This window comes from Amphiura filiformis, chromosome 7, assembly GCF_039555335.1.
Source record: "Amphiura filiformis chromosome 7, Afil_fr2py, whole genome shotgun sequence".
Lineage (NCBI taxonomy): Eukaryota > Metazoa > Echinodermata > Ophiuroidea > Amphilepidida > Amphiuridae > Amphiura > Amphiura filiformis.
In genome coordinates this window covers 38,769,155-38,794,585 of record NC_092634.1, presented here as the reverse complement: position 1 = coordinate 38,794,585, position 25,431 = coordinate 38,769,155, and the positions used below count along the sequence as shown (strand labels likewise).

Below are 25,431 nucleotides of genomic sequence, written 5' to 3'. Positions count from 1 at the left end.
CGTCTTCCTCATCAAATGTTATAATATGCCTTTAATTCTGACAGTGACTTGGCTCGTTGGATTCGTCTATAGATGAGTTGACCTCAGTGTTTATCAACAAAGGCAAGGGACTGGTATATCGGTATGCTTGAGTGAACCCTATGCAACCACTACACTGTTCAATAGCCTTATTGTGATGTTTCTGGAGTTTTAAAAGCATCGGCCCTGAACACTTTTTGATGCGCTCGCCTACTGCTAGGCAAAAAACAATTGAAAATGTGGTGATGGGTGCGCATCATACTGCAAGGTATTTACATCAGAAGTCAACTCATCTATAGGGAAACAAGTTAAAAATTGTTTACCAGTATTAAATCAACCCGTATTGCTCTTCAGTCACTATGGAAACAGGTAACACAAACACAGTCTGCTTTTAGAAAGTTTTTATAGAAACCAAAAGCAAATTCATTAACATGGCTTGAATTTTTAATCATGTATAGTATGGCAGATGACGATTCAATTCAATGCTCCATATTTGTTGTAGATATATTGATTCATGTATTTATGTACAACATGTTTAATGCAATTGGCCACCAATGTGAGCAATTTAGTTATTAATTATTACTTACGTATAATCAATTGTGTATCATACCAGATCTTTTGTTTGCTTTTTGTTTACTGGTTTCACATGTATTGCTAATACACTAATGTGACGCGTTTCCACCAACATCCAAGACATGTCGGTAGACCTCATTTGAAGCGCCTTTAAAACATGCACTACAAAATTGTCAAATTGACCTTTTTGGTAAATCCCATAAACCTTTGCGAGTAAACCAGAGATGTCGTCATTTGACGTCACGCCGACATGAGCATCATGTTTCAAAGCCGTGAAGTGCGCAGTAACGATGTGCGCATCTGAGTGACGTCAAATGACGACATCTCAGGTCTACTCGCAAAGGCTTATGGGATTTGCCGAAAAGGTCAACTGTTAGCAAATTGTTTTATATGTGATTTTTGGATATGACACAAATTAAAATTACTTATCAAAGCACAAAAACACCTGAGCAATATTGTGTGTGTCGGGGGGGAACTAATAATATAATTGCCAATTTACTCTTCTTATCTCAGTTGACTATTTGCTTTATACCATAATTAATGTGGCACAAAAAAATCCCGTTTGTCCGAAAGGTAATTAGGTTGAAAAGGGTTATTAAAGTTAGGGTTAATTGAACTTTAGGTTATGATTAGGGTTAGCTGTTTGGAAGAGGATTAGTTTAGGGTAAGTTTATGTTTAGGATTAGTGTTAAGGTTACGTTAAGGGTTATGTTGGGTTTAGGGTTATGTTTAAAGGCTTATGTTATAGGTTAGCGTGAGGGTCAAGGGTATGGATAGCGTAATGATCCATAGGGTTTATTACTAACCTTATCGCGTTTTCGGACTAATGGCCCTTTGGACCATCGACCTGTAAAAGGACATATTTGTCTCATTGAACCTGTGAAATATTATGACCGAAAATTGCTTTGTTTGGATTGAAACTAGTGGGTTATAAACCAACTTATTATTTTTTTCACACGATATTCTATATATTTTCATACACTCCAAGATAGTAAGAACCAATCAGAGCAAACTATACTTATTATTTTTTTCAAACGATATTCTATTTTCATACACTCCAAGATAGTAATCAGAGAAAACGTTAGTAAATTAGTAGCCATGCCTAAATGTTGTACAATTCTCGCGTTTCACAATACGATGCGCCGCCAGCGGTTGCTTTTGGCAGTCACATTTTCGACTCCAGAGTCGACATCGCCGTTCTAGCTGTTGAAAACAGCTCCATGAAGGATTCCCTGTGATCAATAGATAGAAAATGAATCTACTATAGTTGTATATTGTTGTTTTATCATTATAATGACATTTAAACCCACAATGATGCATGTTCCTGTATTGTATTCGTATTACGCGGGCTTTGGATGTCGACTCATTTTCCCATGATGCACTGCGTATTTTGGCTTCGACCCAGCGACCGCTGGAGGCGCATCGTATTGTGAAACGCGAGAATAGAACGGCGCGTTGATTTTACTTGCGGGTTGATGCATTTATATTTGCTTGCATTTTCCAACATTTTTAGTGACAATTTTGTTATAAAAATTGCAAAAATCACGGTATTTTTTTTCTCGTGTATGAAATAGCTTAATAAATGCGTATCACTAGTTGCTCGAGAAATTGTACAAAATAATGCACTTGTGCTGAGATGATAATGCACTCCCCCTTCAGGGCTCGTGCATTAGACGCATCAACATCTCAGCACGCGTGCATTATTTTGTACAATTTCACTCTCAACAAGTGATACGTATTTATTAACTTATAAATAGACGTCAATAGTGATAGGTGATAGTCATTCAACCAAGGTGGAAATAGCATGCATGTGATGAAATTGGACCGCCCTCCTTTAAGTTTTCTTCTCAATTCTGCCTATTGGAACTTTAAATGGATCCGCCATGTTTCTCCCAGCAAACGCGTGCGCAAAATGTTCATTTTTGTTTTTCGCGCTTTTCTAATAACGCACTGGAAGTCTTACCTTTGCAAAGCGTACGGGGTAATTAAGCATGCGTATGAAAGACGTACGCACTTTTGGGGTAGAACCACATTTTGAGATGGCCGTACAAAGGGTCAGGACGTCCGTTATCATTTTTGTCACATTTCATTTCCCAGGATACAAATCTTGTGCTGAGATTTTGCAAGCTGGTCATCAAGAAACAGGATATTACGAGATTGATCCAGATGGGGCTGACACAGGGGTAGCAAGCTTTCTGGTGTTCTGTGATATGTGCAAAATTACCAGCGTTATATCAGGTAAATAGTTAAAGTTTCCAACAGCATCGGTCTTCATCGAATTTCTTACAATTTCCTACCTTTTACAAGACATTAGATGCACATATTGCATTCCAAATAACAAAACCTCTATTGTTATTCTTTATTCCAATAAAATGTAAATATTAATAAAAGAGTAGTATGCGGTACAGATCATGTGCCTATATTGTCTATAGGGAGAGAATGACGAGGTACCACATACTATCGGAAAAGAGGTTCTTGAAGGCCTAGGGAGGAGAAGGCTGGTCGTAATAAAGTTTCCGGCTCGCTTTAAATAATTTATTGGGCTCTATTAGCACTGGAAGAGTCCAGAAGGAGTAGAGAAATCACGGTGCGCAAGTATGGGTGTCAAAACAATCGTCAAAATTTCTCTCCATTTTTGTTTTAGAAATACAACCAACAATGGGAAATTCATGTCCTCTAAATCTTAAACCCATTAAAATAAGTACACACACTGAATAACCATGCAAAATTATTAGTCCAGTCCCTCAACAAATTGTCCTCCAAGTTGTTGGATCGTACTTAAATGAATAATACTACATTTCATTCAGAACATACCCTATAATACAATTCTATCTGGAAACGTGGAAAAGAAACAGTGGGCATATCGACCAATAGTAAATAGTAGGTATATCGACATTTATTTATTTATTTATTTATTTATTTATTTATTTATTTATTTATTTATTTATTTATTTATTTATTTATTTATTTATTTATTTGCTCCATCTTTCAGAGTGTCCTGTGGATTACCTGACATTTGAAAACTCCTGTTATAAGATCTACACTTCTACCGCCTCAAGAGATGGCGCCTCCAGTACTTGTACTGCAGCGAATAGTCATCTCGTCGATATAACATCTCAAGAAGAACAATACTTTTTGGCGGGAAAATTAAATTCCCAAGGCTCTGGCGATGCGTGGATAGGACTCTCGTCACAAAATAACGACGACCCATTGTACTGGACGGACGACTCACCACTTGATTTTGAAGCATGGGATAGTTATGGTAGAAATGACGGTGGCACATGTATTCGGATGAATGACGGCAGCAATTACAGATGGGGTGATAAAGAATGCAGTACGAATTACAGATTTGTGTGCGAGTTTGAATGTAAGTTGTTTTATCATTATGCTATCAATTAACATAATGGACTAAGTGACAATAAGGAGTTATCATCAATGAGGAAACGTGAAATATTTGGTATCTCACTCTCACTGCTCCTCTTCTTTCTTTTTCTGTGTTTCAAGTCTCTAGATCTTGGGTCATTTGCTTGTTTTTGGTTAATCATAACTTACTACAGATCGTAATTGAGGCTAAGATTATAATTTTCATTATACACTATATATGCAAAACCCGTTATTGCACTCCTTACATCTTGATTACAAGACACTATATGTTAAACATTTTCTATCGTTTTTATTTTTGTTCTTGCTTATAGTGAGTTCATCATCTCCAGAATTCACTGATTGCAAGGGTAAGCTATCTGATAATCTTCTGAAGGTTTGTGAAAGTCAACTAGGCTTACAACTTATTAATTTTGTTTTTAAACAAACTGGTGATGACAATTTAGATTATATTCATTGGAACAAATAGAACAACAATAATTTCTAAAAAAATACATATTTTTTTCTATTTCCTTTTAGTATTTGAAGAGCTTATTTCCAAACCGTGTAAAGTCCACTATCCCATGTTTCTGATTTCCCTGTGCGATATTGCAATGTTTTGTGATGCTAGGTATTATAATTTCATTTGGATGCACCATTACAAAGCAAACAGTGGATGGACGCAGAGTAACAATACTTTGTGAGGCTTTTGTCTCCCAAATGAGAACAATAGTCTGCATATTGTTATGCAGCATTGTTATAGGGTAAACAATAGCTTGTTGATGGTACAACTCATTGTTGCTAATGTCAAACTTGTCAAAGTAATTATGATTGTGTCTCACAAGTAAATGAGACACATGGGGTTGTGGACTTAACACGGTTTGGAAATAAGCTCTTCATTTGGGAAAAGTAGAAAGTAAAATAAACATGATTAATAAGAAAGTGTGATATGCCTCATAAAATTATTGAAGAAATATTTAATGATTAAGAAATGTTTAGATTACTATTTCTAACATTGATATTATCTACACAGGGAGAACTGTAATTGACCATGAACAGCCGCGAACAGGAACAGATAACTTACTTTCAAAGAACAAACCAGGCGAGACCCAAATGCCCATTACCTATAAACCCTCTCTATCGCAGATAACCGCGCTAATAGCGGTATCGCAGAGCTGCCAACAATACATTAAATATGATTGTCGTAACTCCAAAATATGGGACATCGGCAACGGTTGGCCATATGTATGGTGGAAATCAAGACACGGGAAAGATATGCACAATTTTGGCGGAGTTCCTACAGGTCAAGAAGGTTGCGCCTGCAGTCTAACTGTTGAAGGTAAGGTTCAATGTCCGGCATCTGGGTTGGGAACATTTTAGTTTAACTATTTTTGTTTCTTTCACGAAACCACAAAATGAGTATCAGTTAAAATCATTATTATTGGCTAATCAAGTTATTGACCAAACAACTCCCTTTTTTAAAAACTCAATTTGAAAAGCTACCTTAAGCAAGTTATTCGTGATTGGAAAAACTTTCCGCCTTTTTTGTTGTTGAAAATACGTGCTTCGATCACCCGTACAAAACTTGGGGGACTGATTGTAGATGCGAAAGGTATTCCAGATCTATAGTCCTTGAATGATGATAACAGGTTTATGGGGTCCTTGGTCAACGATTTTCTATAAGCGAAATGTTTCCATTTATTAAATTGCACTCTATCGTGGACCCTGGAAAAGCCTATGGAAAATATAAATCCATAAATTGTTTGGCTCAGTGAATTGTGTCAGGCCCCATAGACTCATATGTTATTGCAGGACATACCTGACGACGATCCTACTCTTCTCTTCTTGATGAGGTCGCTATAAATTTCCACATGTTAGAGGAGTTATGCAATAATTATTTGTGCCCGGGGAGGTTGCATTCTCAAAAATTGTTGCCCTCCCCTTTTGACGTGCCAAATATCTCTGCCTAACATTTCGACGTGCCAACAAATATTTGCCTTCTTTTTGGGAACCCAATTTACAACCTTTGAAGGTCTTATCATGTGAAGCGATCTCAATGAGCAGGAAATTGTGTACATTTGAACGTTTAGAGGTGCCCAAAACATCAGCGCAAAAATCGTTTCGTCCATCCTTGCAAAAAAAATCTTTGCTCCATATAATTTACCCCGGGGGTGCACGTAATTATTGTACAATTCTAACTTGCCTCAAAATACCACCTCTTCACGTATTCTCGGCGATCCCTGAGACGGCGAACATTCACTTACATTCTACACAGTGAGTAGTAGAGATCCAACACAGTAATGAACTTTTGACCTGTTCATGACATTAAACAGGTTGTACTACTTCCGGTACGAAATGTAACTGTGACACCGAAGATGGCAGCTCGTATTCGGACGACGGGTTGTTGTCCGATAAAGAAACACTTCCGGTCACGAAACTGAGATTTGGCGGGAATGATGCCTCCAACTATGTGCTTCGACCCTTGGAATGCGATGGGATCCGTGAGTAAAGAATAGTGTTCAATGTTGATGTGGAGATAACTCAATCGTTAAAAAGAGTGGTACTGAACTCGATTGGAAATTCCACGTGCGTCTAAGTTAGTTTCAGATACTTCTGGGGTCAGCCTGTCAGTGTTTTCGTTATAGTGGAATTACCTGTATAGCACGAGGAAAGAATGATCTTGCATGTTAATTTGGGATCCTCGGCCGAAGCTTGGAACTATTAAATTCCAGTCAACATAATGTTAATATAGTTCATGACATTTTGTGAGGCCAACTCGTCGGTAAAAATATGTAAGCTGAGGCTTTGTGGTTTTTTAATTGTCATTTACGACTCATTGTCAGACTTAAAGAAATAGTTTGTATTTTCACAGAATCGTCTCCAAAGAGATCATGTGATGAACTGTGGTTGACTGGAGAGCGAACAGACATGGAGTATGATATTGATCCAGATGGTGCTGATGGGCTGGGTCCTGCTTTCAAAGTATTTTGCAAACTCAGCGAAGGTTAGAATTATTATGATCTTTGTTGTAATATTTTGCTACTGACTGTTACGTCTGGTAGAGTTAGGGAGCCTATACCTACAGAGTAGTCTTGGGCTATTATGACCGTGACGATCCCAGATTATAATTATACATTGGTGTTAATGTGGCGCGAAGGACATTCAAAAGTTTGTTTGTTTTTCAACCCGTATCAGTTCTCTACAACATTTCTCCATGTAAGAGTATTATACCTTTACATGTTAGTTAAAGTGAGTGAGACTTTTATTTAATGTTTATACTTCACAGCTGCACCTATTTTACGATCTTGTAAGGAGCTCAGGCTGGCAGGTTACGACACGAATGGCTATTATGATATTGACCCTGATGAGCCGAACTTTGGCGAACCAGCTTTTACAGTGTTTTGTAATATGTCAGACACGGGTATGACCAACCTTGTCAAATCACTAAAATGATCATATGAATAATTCTACAACTGGTCTTAATATGATCATATCAATCATTTTAGAAAGCAAGGTGAATGCGTAAATTATCGACATCCCGTTTTTAGGGACAGCCCGTCGATCATTTTATTTTTACCATTCTTCAGGCCCTGCCCTCTATCGGGGCTAATTTATAGTTTAAGCTTGATCGCTATTGTTTTGTTTTTGGAGCAATAAATTATTGCTCCAAAAACATTATGTTTCTTTTTAACCCTGTCTTGAACAATATTGTTTTTGAACGCTTTGTTTTTACGGTCGATACCTACACAACCTTCCCCATACCACACTGAGGAATTTTACTTACCAAATTACATGTTCTTATATTCTATGCTTTCATAGCTTCAAACGTTTTATATACGGTATCAAATTAATAACAAAAGTTGGCGCTATCACAATTCACTAAAATGATTCATATGATCACTTTAATAGGGAGACTGGGTTGGTATGACAGAAGGATTTGACTCCTTTTACCGCCATGTATAAATTGAGCACTGGAGGAAATTGTTATGGGTTTAAATGGGTATAAACGTGGCAATAACATTCAAAAACAAATTTTGAAAACCTGTTGCAAAACATTCTAACATAATGTTATTTAAGTGTTGACAAAATATTTTGCAAAAATGTGTGGCAGCACAATACCATTTTCACTAACAACATTTTAAAAATGTTATTGTAGTGTTTTTCATATAAAAGTGTTCTATCTAAAGATGTTTTCATGACCTTTATATTAAATGTTATAACACGTTTATAACGTTTAAAAAACATTATTTTGTGTTTCCTGCATGGGTCCTCCCCCTTCGCGTCAGCATGTGGAAACAAAACGAAGATAATTATGTGTCAAATCAATGATAAAATATGAGCCTTGTGCCTGATCAAAGATGGCGCGGAGTATCCCGATTCACAATTATCTTTTTTTATCCACGGTATGTAGCCCTGGAATATAGCGTTTTCCGGGTTTTTTTCGACATGTATGTCCTGACATGTAATTATAAATCTGTTTTTAGTATGGCAGTGTACTGCAATACATCCGATCGCACGCCAAGGCAGTAAAAGGCAGGGATATTTGCTCTAACAATTCGCTAATGATATTCAATATTTTCTAGGTGAATCTATAATCCATCACGATAGCGAATCAAGAGGACGGGTCAAAGGTTATAAAGACAAAGGCGATTTTGTCCTGACACCAAATTACTTGGCATCATCTGTGGAGCAAATGTATCGTCTGATTGGAGTATCTGAGCACTGCCAACAATACATTCAATATGATTGTTCGAAGTCTAAGATGTGGAAGGGTACATCAACTGATAAAGCCGAGGTTTGTACTCACAACACAGTCACAGAATCACAATCTACATGATGCCACCACCTTCTGCTGTTTACTTTTCCTTGTACTCCTTCATCAACATCATACTTTTTCGTCTTTTTTCTGTATTATTATTATTATTATTATTATTATTATTATTATTATTATTATTATTATTATTATTATTATTATTATTATTATTATTATTATTATTATTATTATTATTATTATTTTCTAGGCTTGGTGGTCGACTAAAGATGGTGGCATGATGCTCAATTGGGGTGGAGTCGATACAGGGAAATATGGATGTTCGTGTTATATGAATACAGGTAAAAAGTAACAACATTAAAGATCAATACCATCCACATATACACACCCCACACTACAAAGACACACAACACCCCATTCATCCAGATAAGCCTACTAATACCAACAGCCAACTTATACCAAATGCACTGCAAACGCCAAATATTGGATTTTTAGGATTAGGCGACAAAATTTACTTGACGTATGCCTTTCTTGTATTATACAAGAAAGGCATATGGCTATAGATTCTGTCAAGGTTCTCTACAGATTCCTGTTTTGAGCAAGTCCTTATTACTTGTTATAATTATTCAGATTTATCTTTTTTTTAAATTTGTTTTAGAATGTTTCAACACAGGTAAAGTATGCAATTGTGACGATGATAATATCCAGTGGATGACCGATGGAGGTCAGTTAGATGATAAAGATTCATTACCGGTGTATAAAGTGTATCACGCACACACAGAAAATGATGAGAGGGCAGGTTGGCATACTCTTGGTCCCTTACTATGCTCTGGAATGACAAATGGTAAGCTCATGGCCGGGTGAAGAACAACAACGTTCAAAAAAATATTGGTGGCTCTGAAAAGAGCCGTGTCGCTTGATTTGTGTCATTATTGCAAGCGGATAATGTGTGAGCCTATACTTGCGTGTGTCGGGTGTGTTTGTGTACGCGGTGTTTGAACTAGAGCCTGTACTTGGTGGTTGTGTCTGTACGTGCTTAAAACAATGTTGTTTTCAGTTACATCAACAACTTTAATAAACTCATACATATTAATACATATCTTTCACGTTTTTCTCATTTATCAACCCAAAGTGCTGCTTCACCTGCTATGCCGATAACCACTTGCTTTAGCAATGACCTCTATCATCACGTAATGTTATCTTGCTTATTTTGGCAATAACCTTTATCATCACATAGTATTGTCTTACCATGCTTACCGGTTTTGGCAATACTTTTTTTTACAATGTGTATGTTATTACACGAGTTGGGCGCAGCATCAGAAATGTTCCCCCACAGATCAGCACCCTCCTTGAGTGGTTTTCCTTAGTTCAAATCTCAAAACACTGTTTATAATAGGGGTTTACCGTGTATATTATCAATATTAATTTTCTATACAGATTTACCAATGTATCGGACATGTGCTGAGCTTCAACGTGCTGGTCATGTAAGGAACGGCTCATATTTGTTAGATTCAGATGGTCCTGACGCCGGAGACCCACCATTTGTTGCATATTGCGATATTACGAACGGTACTAGATGTTTATATTATTTTTCTAGTGAAGTAAATTTAGTTCTATTGCATATAACGAAGTACCTCTTCAAAGCCCCGCTTTTTGGTTAAACTGATAAAATGAATTATGTTATCTTAGATGTGTTTTTTAAGGAGTTCTTTCAACAAACACTTTTTGGCAGTCCCTGTAGTGTTTCTAGATGTTCATTTCGAATCCTCAATTTTCTTCCAAAATAAATTAACTGACGCTTCTTTTTTCTGAAAACACTGTAGGTAAAACTTATATATTCCACGATCTTCCCGATGCGACTGATGTAAAGCAAGGAACGGATTACAATCGTGTGGTGAATTACGCACCTTCCAATGACCAACTTAAAGAACTCGCTTCTTTGTCCGCGGAGTGTGGCCAAGAGTTGCGTTTTGATTGCAATTACTTCCCATTATGGGATACTAATCTCGGTGAAATGAAGGGCTGGTGGCTGAATATTGATGGGCAGAAGATGAACAATTGGGCGGGGGCAGCTTTGGAGGATGTTGGTTGTAAATGTGCTGATGAACGTAAGTTAAGTAGTAAAATATAACCACAGTGACATTTTGAGGCTTGATAAGGTTACCGACTATTTTAAACTGTTGCGATTTGGTAGTTCACAGCATCTTGCGAATGGTAGTGAGCTTTGGCAAAAATTGCATTGATCGTTTCATAGTACTTCTTGAGTTATGTTGTAAAGACGGCCGAAACAACAACACTTTTGTAATGGCTCTGTCACACTACGACGGACTGAGTTAACGAACATCACCGTATACAAAAAATATTTTATCCGGTGGAAACATCACCAGTCCGGCATTCGGTGGGATTTGGGGCCCTTTCTCGTTCGTCTCTCTATGCGCTGTGGCCGCTAATAATGCTGCAGGCGTCTTATATACGATCGTTCAACGTCCGACAAATGACCGGATTTGGGGGTCCGATTACCATTCGTCTCTCTATGTGTTGTGGCCGCTAATAATCCTGCAGGCGTCTTATATCCGATCGTTCAACGTCCGATAAATGACCGGCGAATCCGTCCTATGTGGCACCAGCAGGGACGTCGACCCTATCAGAAAAGTGGGGGAAGAGAGGGTGTTTGAGAGGGTTTGAGGCCCCTCAGAGGCAGTGGCGTAGCAAGCACTTTTTCAGAGGGTGGACAAAGTGAGGAAAGACAACTTTTAAGGGGAAAAACTTTGACGAAAATGGTCAAAAATGGGCTAAAAAGTACAAAAAGGGCTACAAATCTTACATATCAGGGCAACCAGCGTCCGGGGGCAATAGAGATGAGAAACCTTTGGACAATGAAGGCCAAATTGAAGCCATTTGTAGATCAATTTTAGCACTATTATTGGATACTACTTTAGTTTGAAAAAGCCGCAAATTGGTGAAACGAAAGCCTAATTGAAGCCATTGAAAAGTTTTCACCATTATTGTATAATGTAAACAATCGTTTTAAACATAACACGTGGATGTCCAAAGCAAAAGCAAAAAGGAAGACTTGACCATTTTTCAAAATGAAGGTCCAATTGAAGCCATTTGCATGGGGACTGTATTTACATTATTATGCCTATTGTGTAAAAGTTTAGTTTTAAAAATGGAAAATTTGGAAAAATGTTTTTTGGTGCATAATTTTTACACTATTATTGCCTTAAACAAAAAACAAAAAAGGCCCGAACTGAATTTGCAAAATTTAAAATGTTACACTGGTCCACTGACACTTAGATATAAGACTTCAGACTCGTAATTTCAGGTAAAGCATGCATGGATTGATATGTTAAAGTCAGTAATAGACCCAAATCCGTCTTAAATACTGACTTTGGTGACAAAATGTCACGGGCCCTGCATATCGACGGGCCGGCAGTAATTTTTCACAGGCTTTTGGGCCAAGGATCCACCTTTAAGCACTGCCTATAATAATCACATGCCTATACTAATTAGGCTTACTACTATCCTGGGCCTACTCAATAACGTGCAATTTAACCTTTTCTCTTCTTTTTTCTTTCTTGTCAATCACTAAAACTGGGAGGAATTTGATATCGCGTCCTCTACCCTTCAGAAAGTACCCCTCTCCCAATACTACTTACATGGGCCTACTAAATTACGCGCAATTTAACTTTTTCTCTTCTCTTTTCTCTTTCTCTATTTTTCTCACTTTCTTTTCTTTTTTCTCTCCTTCCCCCTTTTTTCTACTTGTCAGTCACTACTAAAAGTACTGGGGGAATTTGATATTGTGTCCCACACCCTTCAGAAAGTGCCCCCCCCCCCCATGATCGATGCACATGTTCGCCATAGGCCTACATCCGGCACAAGCGCCTGCGAAACCTCCCAAACACCTGCAGTATATAAACGAAAGAATAACGAACAAACCATGGGAATATATACAGGACAGTACGAACACACATCGGACAACTTCCAAACCTGTGTATCCGGCACACTCCGTTTCAAGTTTTGTGCATGCACAAAACTTGAAACGGAGTGTCGACGGACTAAACAAACATCACCTAACACGAAACGCATTTGGCGGATAGCAGGACATGTGAAGAACATAAAACGAACATTGACGAACACTAACGGATTTGCTAAAATACCATCCGTTTCTTGTACGGAAGACCGATCCGGTGTAGTGTGACACTAGACGGACTGAATACAAAAAGTATGAACAGGTACGTAATTGCAACGAACACGGGCCGAGTGCAACGAACAAAGAACGAAAGGAGAGTGAACAAACTCCGGCAATATGCAGCACCATACGAACACACATCGGATAAATACCGAACATGTGTATTCGGTACACTCCGTTTCAAGTTTTGTGCATGCACAAAACTTGCCGACGGACTTAACGAACATCGCCTAACACGAAACGCATTTGGCGGATGATAGCAGGACATAAAAAGAACATAAAACGATCATTGACGAACAACAACGGATTTACTAAAATATCATATGTTTCTTGTACGGAAGACCTATTCGGTGTAGTGTGACAGGCGCTTAAAACGTACATAACTCATTAACAACAATAAATCAAGCAAGTTTTCAAAGTATATGATTTGTAGAATGAACTATTGCAAAACATCAAAGTGTAATTTTTCAATAATATATTGATTAAGATAATGAAAATCGATTTATTTTGGCTGCTTCGAACAACAATACATCGTGTACCCTTAAATTGAGATTTTTCCAGGTCAACTTTACAGTTACTCACTTTTTATGTTTCTAGACTAGATCTTTGCGTAATGATAGCTATTTCTAAAAAGATACCGTAAAAATGCGTACCAAAATTATTCTTTTTGACTTCACAAGAATCGCTTTACCTCCTTTAAACCTGTCAAAAATGGGGCTCCTCTCCTATCCTGGTTTATCATGTTTATAATCATCACAGATGTCTACAATCAATTTCCAGTCGCTACCGTGACAAACACGACAACACGTAATTATATTCCTTATCAACTACTAAATGCTTCTTAAACAGTATCCATAACTGAAGCATTATACAAGTAGTATTTTTTCATGTCTTGTCACTTTAGTCCCAAACGTTGTTCAACTTGAGCAATATGAGCGATGATTGTCTTTTTAAAGACTTATTTGTTTGTTTTTACAAATTTTAATGATTTATTATTAATATATAGGCCTATATAATTATTTCAGAGTGTCCTGTGGATTACCTGACATTTGATAACTCCTGTTATAAGATCTACACTTCTACCGTCTCAAGAGATGACGCCTCCAGTACTTGCACTGCAGCGAATAGTCATCTCGTCGATATAACATCTCAACAAGAACAAGACTTTTTGGTCGGTCAATTAAATTCACATAATATACAAGGCTCTGGGAATGCGTGGATTGGACTCTCGTCACAAAATACCAACGACCCATTGTACTGGACGGACGGCTCACCACTTGATTTCGAAGCATGGGATAGTAGTGGTAGAGAGAGCGGTGGCACGTGTATTCGGATGAGAGCTAATAGCAATTACAGATGGAGGGATAAATCATGCAGTACGAATTTTAGATTTGTGTGTGTGCGAGTTTGAATGTAAGTTATTGTTATATCATTATGTTATTACTTATCATTACTTTCTTTCTTTTCTTTCTTTCTTTCTTTCTTTCTTTCTTTCTTTCTTTCTTTCTTTCTTTCTTTCTTTCTTTCTTTTCTTCTTTTCTTTCTTTCTTTCTTTCTTTCTTTTTTTTTCTTTCTTTCTTTACAATATATTATTAATTACAATTATATTCATTTATGTTTATATATTTATATATGTATGTCTGGTAATTTTTTAACATAGTGGGTTCCCCTACACAATCAAATGTGTGCACTTGTAACTGTGATGCCCAAGACGGGGTAAGTCGAAGTGATGGAGGCTGGATTACTGATAAACAATTTCTTCCCGTAACCGAGCTTCATTTTGCTGCTAATACTAAATTTAACAGTGAAGGATTAGTGACTCTTGGAGCTTTCCAGTGTCATGGAATAGGTAAGAATATAAGCGTGGTTCGGTGCGTAACACAAATACTGCACTCAGAATACATTTAAACGCAAAGAGGCATTTGGTTTGTTTATATTTAGTAGATACTGTCTTTTGCTTCGAGCGCAGACTGATTCCACCAATCAAAATGCAGCATTTAATATGTTAATTACTTGTAGTTACCGACTTTGACTTTAGGAGCAGATTGATATCACCATACCGCGGAATCATTGCATGTTGCCTGGCGCATGAGCAAACTCAAAAACAGCGCAAATAGTGCGAGCGTAAAGAAAAGACACTTCGCGCGTAAGATAAGCAATGTCGCCAGGTTTGAACGCTGTATCGGTGTCAGCTGAATTCGAGTACGCTTAGAGGGCACAGGCATGGAAAAGCCCAATCTGTGTGTTTATTAATCTATGGATATCACCTACCTCCCAAGTACACAGGCAGTATTAAGTTATTCTTAGATACTGCCTGTTAACTTGGCACGAGTGTAATATAAGGAAATGTTCTTCTTGACCGTTCAATCACTTCATCTTTAACCATACGAAAGCATTGTTAAAAGCACAACAACTATGGAGTAGCAAAATATGTAATAAACATCTTTGATTCTAAAGATAAGCAAAATGTAGATAGCTTGAATTCAAAAGTTGAATTCAAAACATCCATAATTCTTAAAACACAAGATCATTTATTAAACTTTGATCATAAAAGTGTACGAAATGTAATTATCAAAATGTGAAAAACCTCTTTGATTCTAAAAAAGTCTTTATTTCCATTGACAAATAGAAAATCGATACAGGAACTCGTACCTTCCCAGCCGTTATCATGTACTGTACCTCGTGTCGCTTCGACTTTGGTAGTGACGTCAAAATACGTCTCGGGTGTGGGGTGGGGGTGTGTGTGTGGGGGGGGTGTGGGTAGTGAGAAACAGAGAGTTCCGATTTTGCCGTATTTACAATCATTATGCCTTGATTCCATAAAACACGTCACTACCGAACTCGAAGCGAAACGAGGTATATTAATTTCAACAATAAAAATCTTTCTACTTATGAGCATGACATCTAATAACCGTAGGTACGGTCGGTACCCGGAGTCAAGGAAGTTTCGACTTGATGAAGCAACTTCCCTACCGGACTAAATGATTGAACAAATGACTAAATTGCTGTCAACCAGTCGGGCATGTAATATTTAGAGAATAAAGGTATTGGTTTTGTTTTTCAGACATACCAATGCTAGCGTCATGCGACGAATTACGTAGTGCCGGGTTCAACTCTTCTGGTTGGTATGATATTGATCCTGATGGTCCAGAAAGTCCACTGTCTTCATGCAGCGTTTATTGTGATATGATTACAGGTAAGGAACGTAATAATTTGGTGATTTATTAGCAGTCAAGTTAGCTCAATCGATACGGCGTTTGACTATGGAGCAAGATGTTGCGGGATCGAACCCTTGCGGTGCCTAGTACGCTCTCGTAGCATTATGCAGTCATGTCTACAGCAGAATTCACCACGACCTTTGCAGGACTTAAACCCCATTAAACCAAGATAAACCTCATTGAAAACAGCTCAACTATGTTAAGTCAGGGATGTGTCTCATAGCCCTGGTTAAATCTATAAACATGTGTTTCTGATTTACCTGTGCGATATTACAATGTGCTGTGATGAAATAGGTATTATAATTTCAGTTGGATGCACCATTACAACGCAAACGCACAGTAACAATACTGTGTGTGGCCTTTGTTTCCGAAATGAGAACAATAGTCTGCATATTGTTATCCAGCCATGTTGATGGTACAACTCATGTCAAACTTGTCACAGTTATTGTGATCGTATCACACAAGTAAATGAGAAACATGTGATTTTAGACTTAACACGGTTTGGAAAAAGTTTTTCCATTTTTAGCTCCCTATCGGGCAGTCAGAACTCCATATTTGGGAGGGCTCGACAACAATCTTCCCAAAATCGCATTTTAATCATTTTTAGATGACCATAAAGGGAATAAATTGAGGTTTATATACAGTTTCTATGAAGAAAATTGAAGTTGGAGCTATCGCGAGTCAGCTGTTGAGCACAATTTGCCATTGAAATTACACGTCCGACTGTTATAAAATTTTGGAAGACTCTCTTTGGGAAAACAGCTCGACAACAGCTTTCCTGTGACATTTTTTACTTCAAATTGTAGTATGTTAAACATTAAAATTCACATTGTAATATCGCACAGCTTCTATGGCTATTATTGGGTGAAGGGTTTTCCCACCAGCCCATTAACTAGTCCATTGCCTATGCCTACAGTACAATGAGTGAGCTAGAGGTCAATCATCAATGTGTGTGCACTGAATAGGAAAAACGGACAGTTACTGCATAATGGAAATATCTGTTGTCTGTACACCCTACTCTTGTCATCACGGGAAAAATCGTTTCTCACAATCTTTTCGCAAAGTAGTAATGTATATCCATTGCAGGTCAAAGATTTACAGGATATCTGTCAGGACCACAGACGAGAGAGATACAGACCGCGTATAACCAGTCAAAGTCCCTGCGTATTGTATAATGTGAGTTCTCGCATATTCATGAGGGCCGATTGTTCGATCGTGCCGTGTCTAACAATCACGCCAGCGTTGCGTGCCCTCACGTATACGCGATAGCGCGTTGCGTGCTTTCGCGATTACGCGATAGACCGTGAAAATACGTGGTAATTGCGTAGTAGTCTCGCCTGTCGCATTTCATGGAACAATTGACCCTCATTATAGGTTGATGCTGAGACTTTGACTGATTGCACGCGGTCTGTATCTCTCTCGTCTGTGGTCAGGATACAGTTCTTTAATGACCTTTAATGACCTACGAAAAAAACTCATACTCATACTTGATGTCAAATGTTGTGGTGTTATGATTGTTTACTATGACATTGGAGATGATGCCAATATGGTCCATAGTGCAACCATGATCACAAAATATGTCTACTCACGCGCGGATTATTACCGGGTACTCACAAAACCGATTTATCGCCTTCACAGGAGCAACAGTAATACATCATGATAGCGAGTATCGCCGATTAGCAATCAGTGAAACAGAGGTAGCTCCTGACGAAGCGTCGTTCCGTCGGCCTGTAACCTACAAGGCACCTATGACACATATAATAGCTTTACTAGAATCGTCATTATACTGCCAGCAATTCATCAGATGGGATTGCCATAATGCTCCTATATGGAATAACGGTGAGTTTTGGCTATTGCCGCGCAATTTGTCAGAATGTCTTTACAAATAATGTGTCCGAGGCAGTAAAAACGTAAATAATTTAAACGTTTTTACTGCCGAGGATACATTATTTTGCGTGCAAAGGATAATGCTGCACCCTTTATTTCAATTCTATTACCATAAAATAGTGCGATTTAAAGAGAAAATGTCACTTGTTTGCCCAAATATTTGAAGTTGTTTACCTCAAGGTGGAGTGCCTACGCGTAGCCAAAGCGTAAGTGACAGCGAATATTGCAGAAATATTGAATGCGTAACCAAGCGTAATGCTCTGCGTACAATGCGTGACGGCGCTAATACTGCATCGCGCTTTGCTGTGCGCTGTCATGCGAAAATAACATAAAGTTCGTTGTCGTGGCCATTTTATTGTTAATTATTAATTAATTAATTCTGAATAACGGGTCGTGGAGGTAATCATTGGTAATCATTGGCTACGTGGTCTAAAGCAATGCCTCTAAGTACACGCACACGTTTGCCTGTTGGGGTGGGGTGCGCACCAGTAAAGTGAAGTTGTACATGCTCCCACGCACCTGTATGTGTAAAGTTTGTGGCGTGTTTCTAGATGTGTGAGATGTTTATTATCTTGAGCTCATGTACTTGATTGAAAGCTTCCTATTCATTTCTATGTTTTCCTTCATTAATCCATCCATGCCCATTCATTCATTGATTCATTGATTCATCACTTATTCCATAGCTGGTACACAGCTTACGTATTGGGTGTCTCGAGATGCAGAGCAAATGCTTAATTGGGGTGGTGCTAATACTGGAGAAGAAGGCTGTTTATGTGGTGCTGGTGCTTCTGATGGTAAGAATTATCTTCATAAGTTTGCACATTATCAAATCTAAAATAAGCGTTAGCCCATTTATCCTTTCCTACCCTCAAACCAAAACCTAAACCCAGTGACTTTTGGTATTCGAATTCCAATCATAAAACAAATCCTGAGGCGCATTATTAAATTCCTACATTATATCTATTAGCTATGCCAATATTTACTACTACAACTAAGATAAACAGGACAAGACTTAAGTGATCTCAAGAACACTACCAGCTCCAGAACATTATCCATGCATTACGGCGCTCATCAGTGGATTTGATTACTATATCTATATATGTACAGAGGTATATTTAACTCTGGCAATCCAACAGCCTATTACTGGTAACGTTGCTGACAAGATAAAAATACAAGCCCGACTGGCTAGATATAACCACCTTCACACAGGTGAAGGCTTCATGCTTGGACGAAGGGTTTTGTCGTATGACTATGCTAGCCAAAAACCACATTATCTTATCTTTAAATACTATCGCCAAGCTGGTGATTGGTGGGTTTAAAACATATACTGCTTTAAAATACTTGTATTAAGACCCGGATTGGTTGGATTTACTTGATGGTAGCATCAAGCACTAGCCTGAAGCGTTTAATTGGTCGAAGAGTCCTTTATACTAGTCTCCAGCACTACGCTGAAGCGTATGATTGGCTGCTAGGGCTTGGCTGAAGTAAATCTTGGTTTACACTGGTTGGTCCAAGCATGACGGGTGGCTGGTCCAAGAGTGAAGACGGCTTGGTCCGAGCATGAAGGCTTCATGCTTGGACCAAGGGTTTTGTCGTTTTTGGCCAGCGATATATTGGTAACTGTAGCTGGCTACGTAGCCCGACTCGCAAGTAGCTGCTAGTGCCCAAAAGGTTACGATACATTCCTTATAATTCTGGTTGATAACGAGCTGCTTTACTCAATAATATTTCAGTACATTTCGACTGGCTAGTGCATAAATGTTGATAGCAATTCAGTACATCGAGCTGGTAACTCAAATTTGCTACTAGCCCAACTGGCGATACGTCACTATTCCCAATTGTACCCGGCTTAATCTAATGAGTGGGTCTACTCAATGTAGCAATACTTCAGTCAGACGGTCAAGTATGTTCTGCCGGACTGCTAAGTTTAATTCTTAGTCAGTGGGAGTGGTCTATTAGTAGACACATAATCTGATTGGACAATCGCATGATTTTGGGTGTCGTCTATCAGGCTGTAGACGAGCCCACGTCATCATGAGTGTTGATAACGCGTAACACGCTCATAGAGGTGCGCATATGTATCGCGTTGTATGCGTAGACGCAGTGCGAAATACTCGCACGCGCTAGCAGTACGCGCAACAAAAGGTGTGAAGTTGTAAACAAGTTTCGTTCATTTTAGAAAAAGGGGAGTTTTTATGACGGTAACTTAATTTTTGCTTTTAAAAATAGTTTAGTTATTAAAATAATATTTAACTGACTAAGAATGAGATGCGCCGGCATCCACTACTCAAAATATTGGACCTGTCTGTTGTCTATCACACGGTAGAGGATAGGCAAAATAAAAATTCCTATCGTTTATTCTCTAATTGTTTACCATAGTTACCAGCCCGACTGGCTATATTGCCTAAAATGTTCCAGTAATCATCCGTCTGTCTTTCTTGCAGCTTGTGATGGAAACCCGAACTATAAATGCAATTGTGATGCAGATGATGATGTATGGAGGTACGATGAAGGGCTGATAATTGACTCCAATAAATTACCAGTCACTGAGCTACGATTTGGAGGGATCAACCATTACTTGGCGATGGGGTTCTATACCTTAGGACCATTGGAATGCTTCGGCAAGAGTAAGTTAGCTTTCATCATGGATGTACGTAAATTTCCCCATAAGTAAATTATTTAAATTTGGCGAGACAAAGTGGAATGTCATAGTGTTTATTAACGGCAGTCTTAAGGGCGTACTACACCCATATATTGGTTTGATTGGTCTAAATAAATATTTTTTCATTTATAGCTAGGCGATATATGCACGGATCATGTGAAATAAAAAAAAATATGAAAAAAAGAAGAAAAAAGTGCTTTTAAACAATTGTAGTAAGTCATTTTAGCCCTATATATATTTTGTTTACTGTATCCTAGTTACTCAGATGCGTGTTTCATAACAAACCATGATTTATTCTATTCAGCATGTTCAAGTAGGGTACATGAATAGAATACATTAAATCCTTTGTTATACTCTCTATAGAAAATCTAGTGGTGCATGCAAAATATATAAACACTTACACAATGGATGTATAGTCATTAGTCAATAATATTATAATGTGTTGTTAGGAGAAGAAAAGGCTATTAGGTCACCGTATGTCAGGTTATAGGTCAATTGGTTCAGGTCAAATTTAAGCATCAATTTTGAATACACATGTGAGAGTTTGTGATATCATAATGAGGAATAATTTTGATATTCTGTCTTTAACTGGATATATATCGAGAAGTGCAAGGTGGATATACTAATATACCTTGGGATGTAAATGGTGAGTATAATTTAGAATGCCTAGTTGAGATGGATTTCACAAATAAATATAAAATAGTTACCAAAATCACAAACGTTAAGCTTACGGAAAACTACCCAATATGGTGGTATAGGTGACAAGAAATACAATTTTTTTCAACATTGCTGTAGTATGGTTGTGGTAACCTGTTACCTGTGGCTTAATTAAGTTTCAGTGAAATAATGTCGCAAGTTAAAAATACAAAATATAGCTCAACATTGAAAATAGAAGCATTTTAACCAGTTCCTTTTTTGGTAGTTGTGGAGCACCAAGTTCATGAAGTCATAAAAGAAATCAGGAACCACTTATTCCCATTTTACATATCAACTTTATTTCCCTAACGTGTTAGCAACACATATCCAATATTTTAACGAAATCCGTTGATAGTAAGCCTTCCAAAATGAAGTGAATTTAAATCATCAGTGATGTACCACCTTTTGGCTTCTACTTTTAAAAGCATGTAAGCTACGTTAATACCGATGTCACCAATAAAACGAGAAGATTTGCCCCTTCATTTTGCATACCACTTTGTCCAATTTTTTTTTGTAATTTCTTCACAAAATGCAAAAAATGCAAAAAAAATCAATGGGTGTAGTACCCCTTAATCATAAGGTATACCATATATTCAGGGATATATTCTAATTATCTATAAATTAGTAAATTCTCTCTTTTTTCCACATTTCAACAGTCAATAATAATGTGTTATCACTTTGCTATTCACTCTCCTAGGTCCCAGCATACAAGTTTTGCCATCCTGCGCAGATCTTCGAGATGCTGGTCACACGAGGGATGGTTATTATTACGTTGACCCTGATGGATTAAATAATGGCGTGGATTCATTTACTGTCTATTGTAACATGTCCACAGGTTTGTAAACAGACGCTTGATAATATCTACACATAATCCTAATATTACCTACGTCACAAAATATCCTTTACCAAATATGTGACCATCCTCCAAAACTGAGCCCGGATGTCGCCAGTGCCACTATTGAGATATGCTCCATCGAACTTAACAATAAACAATAGGAAACAAAGGATTTATTGACTGTTTTATTGATTTTTCACTACTTAAATGTCAAGTACTATAGACATGATATACATCATTTTAAAGCTAATTTCAAGCAGAATATTTTGGTTGAATATCTCAAAAATGATGATTGGCGACTTCAGGGCTTAGTTGTGCTGAGGGGTCACATATATAGGGGTGTGTTTGTTCCTGTGACAATCGATCAATGAGTGTGCGAGAGTTCTGTTCTCCGCTGACATTTTAGGTTACTAAATTGAATTGTAGTTCAATATAAACATAATAAAGGAATAGACGTAAAAAAAACCTAATAACATCGCTCCCTTCATCACAAACTATTGGCATAGGATGCCATTTTTCTTACCAATGATGACATTCGGTATTGGTGTGACGATGGTGAGGTGACGAAAATGCTGTATTCATCAGCAGGTTTAACACCCCTGTCTTTTTCGATCTTCACTTTATTATCTGTTTCAGGAACATCAATCATCGGTCATAATCGAGCCGATAGAGGCCTCATACGTAACTCAGCGTTTGACACACTGCTGTTCCAATATGACGTAACATTTGACCAGATAAACGCCCTTGTCTCAATATCATCCCATTGCCAACAACAATTGACATACGATTGTTATGGTTCGACGATGTGGGATATCACTAATGATCCATACGGTCATGTAGGATTCTGGCAATCGGAAACAGGAGGAGTTCGGTACAACTTTGGTATTGGGACAGGATTGCAGGGATGTCCTTGTTCTCTTGATGGAAGTGAGTCAATCAAACATGATCTCAAATGAACCTCTGAAATGCAGTGTCGCCAACATGGGGGTCAATGGCCCGGGCCCGTGTCTTAGGGGCCATTGCTGAGCTAGACTCACAGTCTAAAGTCCTTATAGGGGAGATTACGTTGGTGGAAAATTGTAATTTTCCCAATTTTCTTTAACTAGGACCCTTAATTGTCATCTATCCTCCTAGGTTAGCTCTTGGTTACTCTGCTCTGGCCTGCTTAATTGTATATTCGGAACACAATTTTCCCCGAAAATAGTCATCACCCTAGCTAAAATAGATCGGTCTGTAATAAAACGACAATTATTTAGTTGATATATTTGCGGGTAGGGGTGTGTGTAGTGTATGTGGGGAAGGGGTGTTGGTAGCTTGTTTGCCAAATGTCATTACATGTAAAATAATAATATTTTTAATCGCCATCTCGTAGGTTGTGCAAACCCGAATGGGTATTGCAATTGTGATGCTGATGATTTTACGTGGAGGACTGATATGGGAATTTTAACGGATAAATCAACTCTGCCGGTCGCAAAAATCAGATTTGGTGATACCAATGAAGATAAAGAGAAGGGTTTCTACACGCTAGGAAAACTCGAATGCAATGATCAAGGTATAATGTAATCATTCACAAGCACACCCACATACACACCCCTACACCCTACAGACCCTACAAATACCTCATCACCACACACCCTACCTACATACCCCTGCCCACAATACGAACCCGACACACACACACATCCCTCCCGCACACCACTCCATATCACGCACATATCGTCCTTTGCATCACATTATAATAGGGTCAACATGATAAAGAAATATCCGTATCATCATGATTGTAAAGGCTGTATCTAAAATTTAGAAACCCAAACGACATAGTTATCTTTAGGCCTACCATCACTGAGCTATTAATCCAAATAAGAAAATGTCTGGATATGTTTAATAATCTATACCAAATACTTCATTCATTTCCAGTGTTCAGTTCTTGTGATGCGTTGAAATCTTCGGGTTATGTGACTGATGGATACTATGAGATAGGGGCATCAATGCCGGCAGAAACAGTATTCTGTAATATGTCACAAGGTAAATATAACATGGTACGGAAACCTCTGTGCAATAATGCTTTTATTTGCTTCCTCGGGGTAGCAACGCATGCGTACCTAAAGATTATCAACGAGCGAACAAGAGGCACTGCCTCAAGAAAACCTAAAATATATTTAGAAGTTAGCCATTCTCTACGATGTCAGACAGAGCATATATCATCTTTACATTTATGAATATGAGTAATAAATGAAGACAAAGGTCTTGACGAGTTACATGCTCAGCTAATGTTAGTGTAGCATATACACCATCTTAAGGAGTCTATATGAAGGAACTTCTCCATCGATTGGGTGTCAGGTTATTTCAATGTTCACATCAGACAAGACAGAGTATCTTATCATACTGACCTTAATACTTATCTCTTTATACTTTGCCTTTTTTACAATATCATGCAGCATGTCCAGTGTACCGAACTGGCAAAGTTTTCCATTACCAATACCGGTTTCCTGAAATTCCGGACTCCGTAACATCTATTGAATTTTCGGTGAAAGCGGCATCCAACGCTTACATTGCTTTGTCTTCTGAACCAAACATGATTCACGCTGGATATCCACTGTATGAAATAGGTAGGGACAACAGAATTAATCCACATTGTTTATAAATGCCTTAGAAAACAAGACTTGTGCATTTGCTCTGATGAAAAAACAGTGTCCATGTAATTTGAGTAGGAAAACAGGTTTTAGGCGAGATTATTCACCTAATTACCCGATTACCTGATGATACCCCCAGCAAAGCAAAATAAAGCTCTTCAAGAGTACGAACGACACGTAAAACGACCAAGAGGGAATCCAAAAACTACGTGGATATCAGCAATTCAAAAAGAGCTGAAAGAGACCTACTTGAAGAAACTTTATTGATGGCGCTATGTCAAACTGCTGACGAGAATCGTTTATGATGATGATGATGATGATATTCACTCAAATTATTGGTCAATCAATAGGCACTGTAGCTTTCTCTAACTCGATCTTGGCCGAGCTTGTTGAAAATGCCCTACAGTAAGCTTATGATCGGTGACGGTGATCAGTTGTTTGGTTATCAAAAACTTCCTCCATCCAATGGAATTTGGGTAGCTGCACAGATAATTGGTGGATCTTATAATCTAAGTGCGGATAGTCTGCGCTTCGGCTGCAACCGGACCAGTTGATATAATCCAATTCGAATGATTCACTGGTG

General features: G+C 38.1%; 1 protein-coding gene across 3 annotated transcripts in view; it reads left to right on the top strand.

The window, feature by feature from the left end:
- Positions 1-25,431, top strand: part of LOC140157136 (uncharacterized) — a 37,248-nt gene that overhangs the window by 5,779 nt on the left and 6,038 nt on the right. For 2 of the 3 annotated variants that reach the window (XM_072180219.1, XM_072180218.1), the window contains exons 3-14: positions 2,689-2,829; positions 3,584-3,958; positions 14,578-14,766; positions 15,982-16,113; positions 17,774-17,974; positions 18,706-18,816; positions 20,467-20,649; positions 22,078-22,215; positions 22,852-23,142; positions 23,588-23,767; positions 24,133-24,240; positions 24,654-24,824. In XM_072180219.1, coding sequence (XP_072036320.1) covers positions 2,689-2,829; positions 3,584-3,958; positions 14,578-14,766; positions 15,982-16,113; positions 17,774-17,974; positions 18,706-18,816; positions 20,467-20,649; positions 22,078-22,215; positions 22,852-23,142; positions 23,588-23,767; positions 24,133-24,240; positions 24,654-24,824 — 2,220 coding nt within the window. Of the gene's footprint in view, positions 1-2,688; positions 2,830-3,583; positions 3,959-4,286; positions 4,323-4,984; positions 5,291-6,284; positions 6,453-6,823; positions 6,956-7,237; positions 7,373-8,534; positions 8,747-8,972; positions 9,064-9,380; positions 9,567-10,159; positions 10,292-10,545; positions 10,831-13,942; positions 14,331-14,577; positions 14,767-15,981; positions 16,114-17,773; positions 17,975-18,705; positions 18,817-20,466; positions 20,650-22,077; positions 22,216-22,851; positions 23,143-23,587; positions 23,768-24,132; positions 24,241-24,653; positions 24,825-25,431 lie in introns of those variants that run through there. The other variant, XM_072180217.1, reaches the window with a different exon arrangement.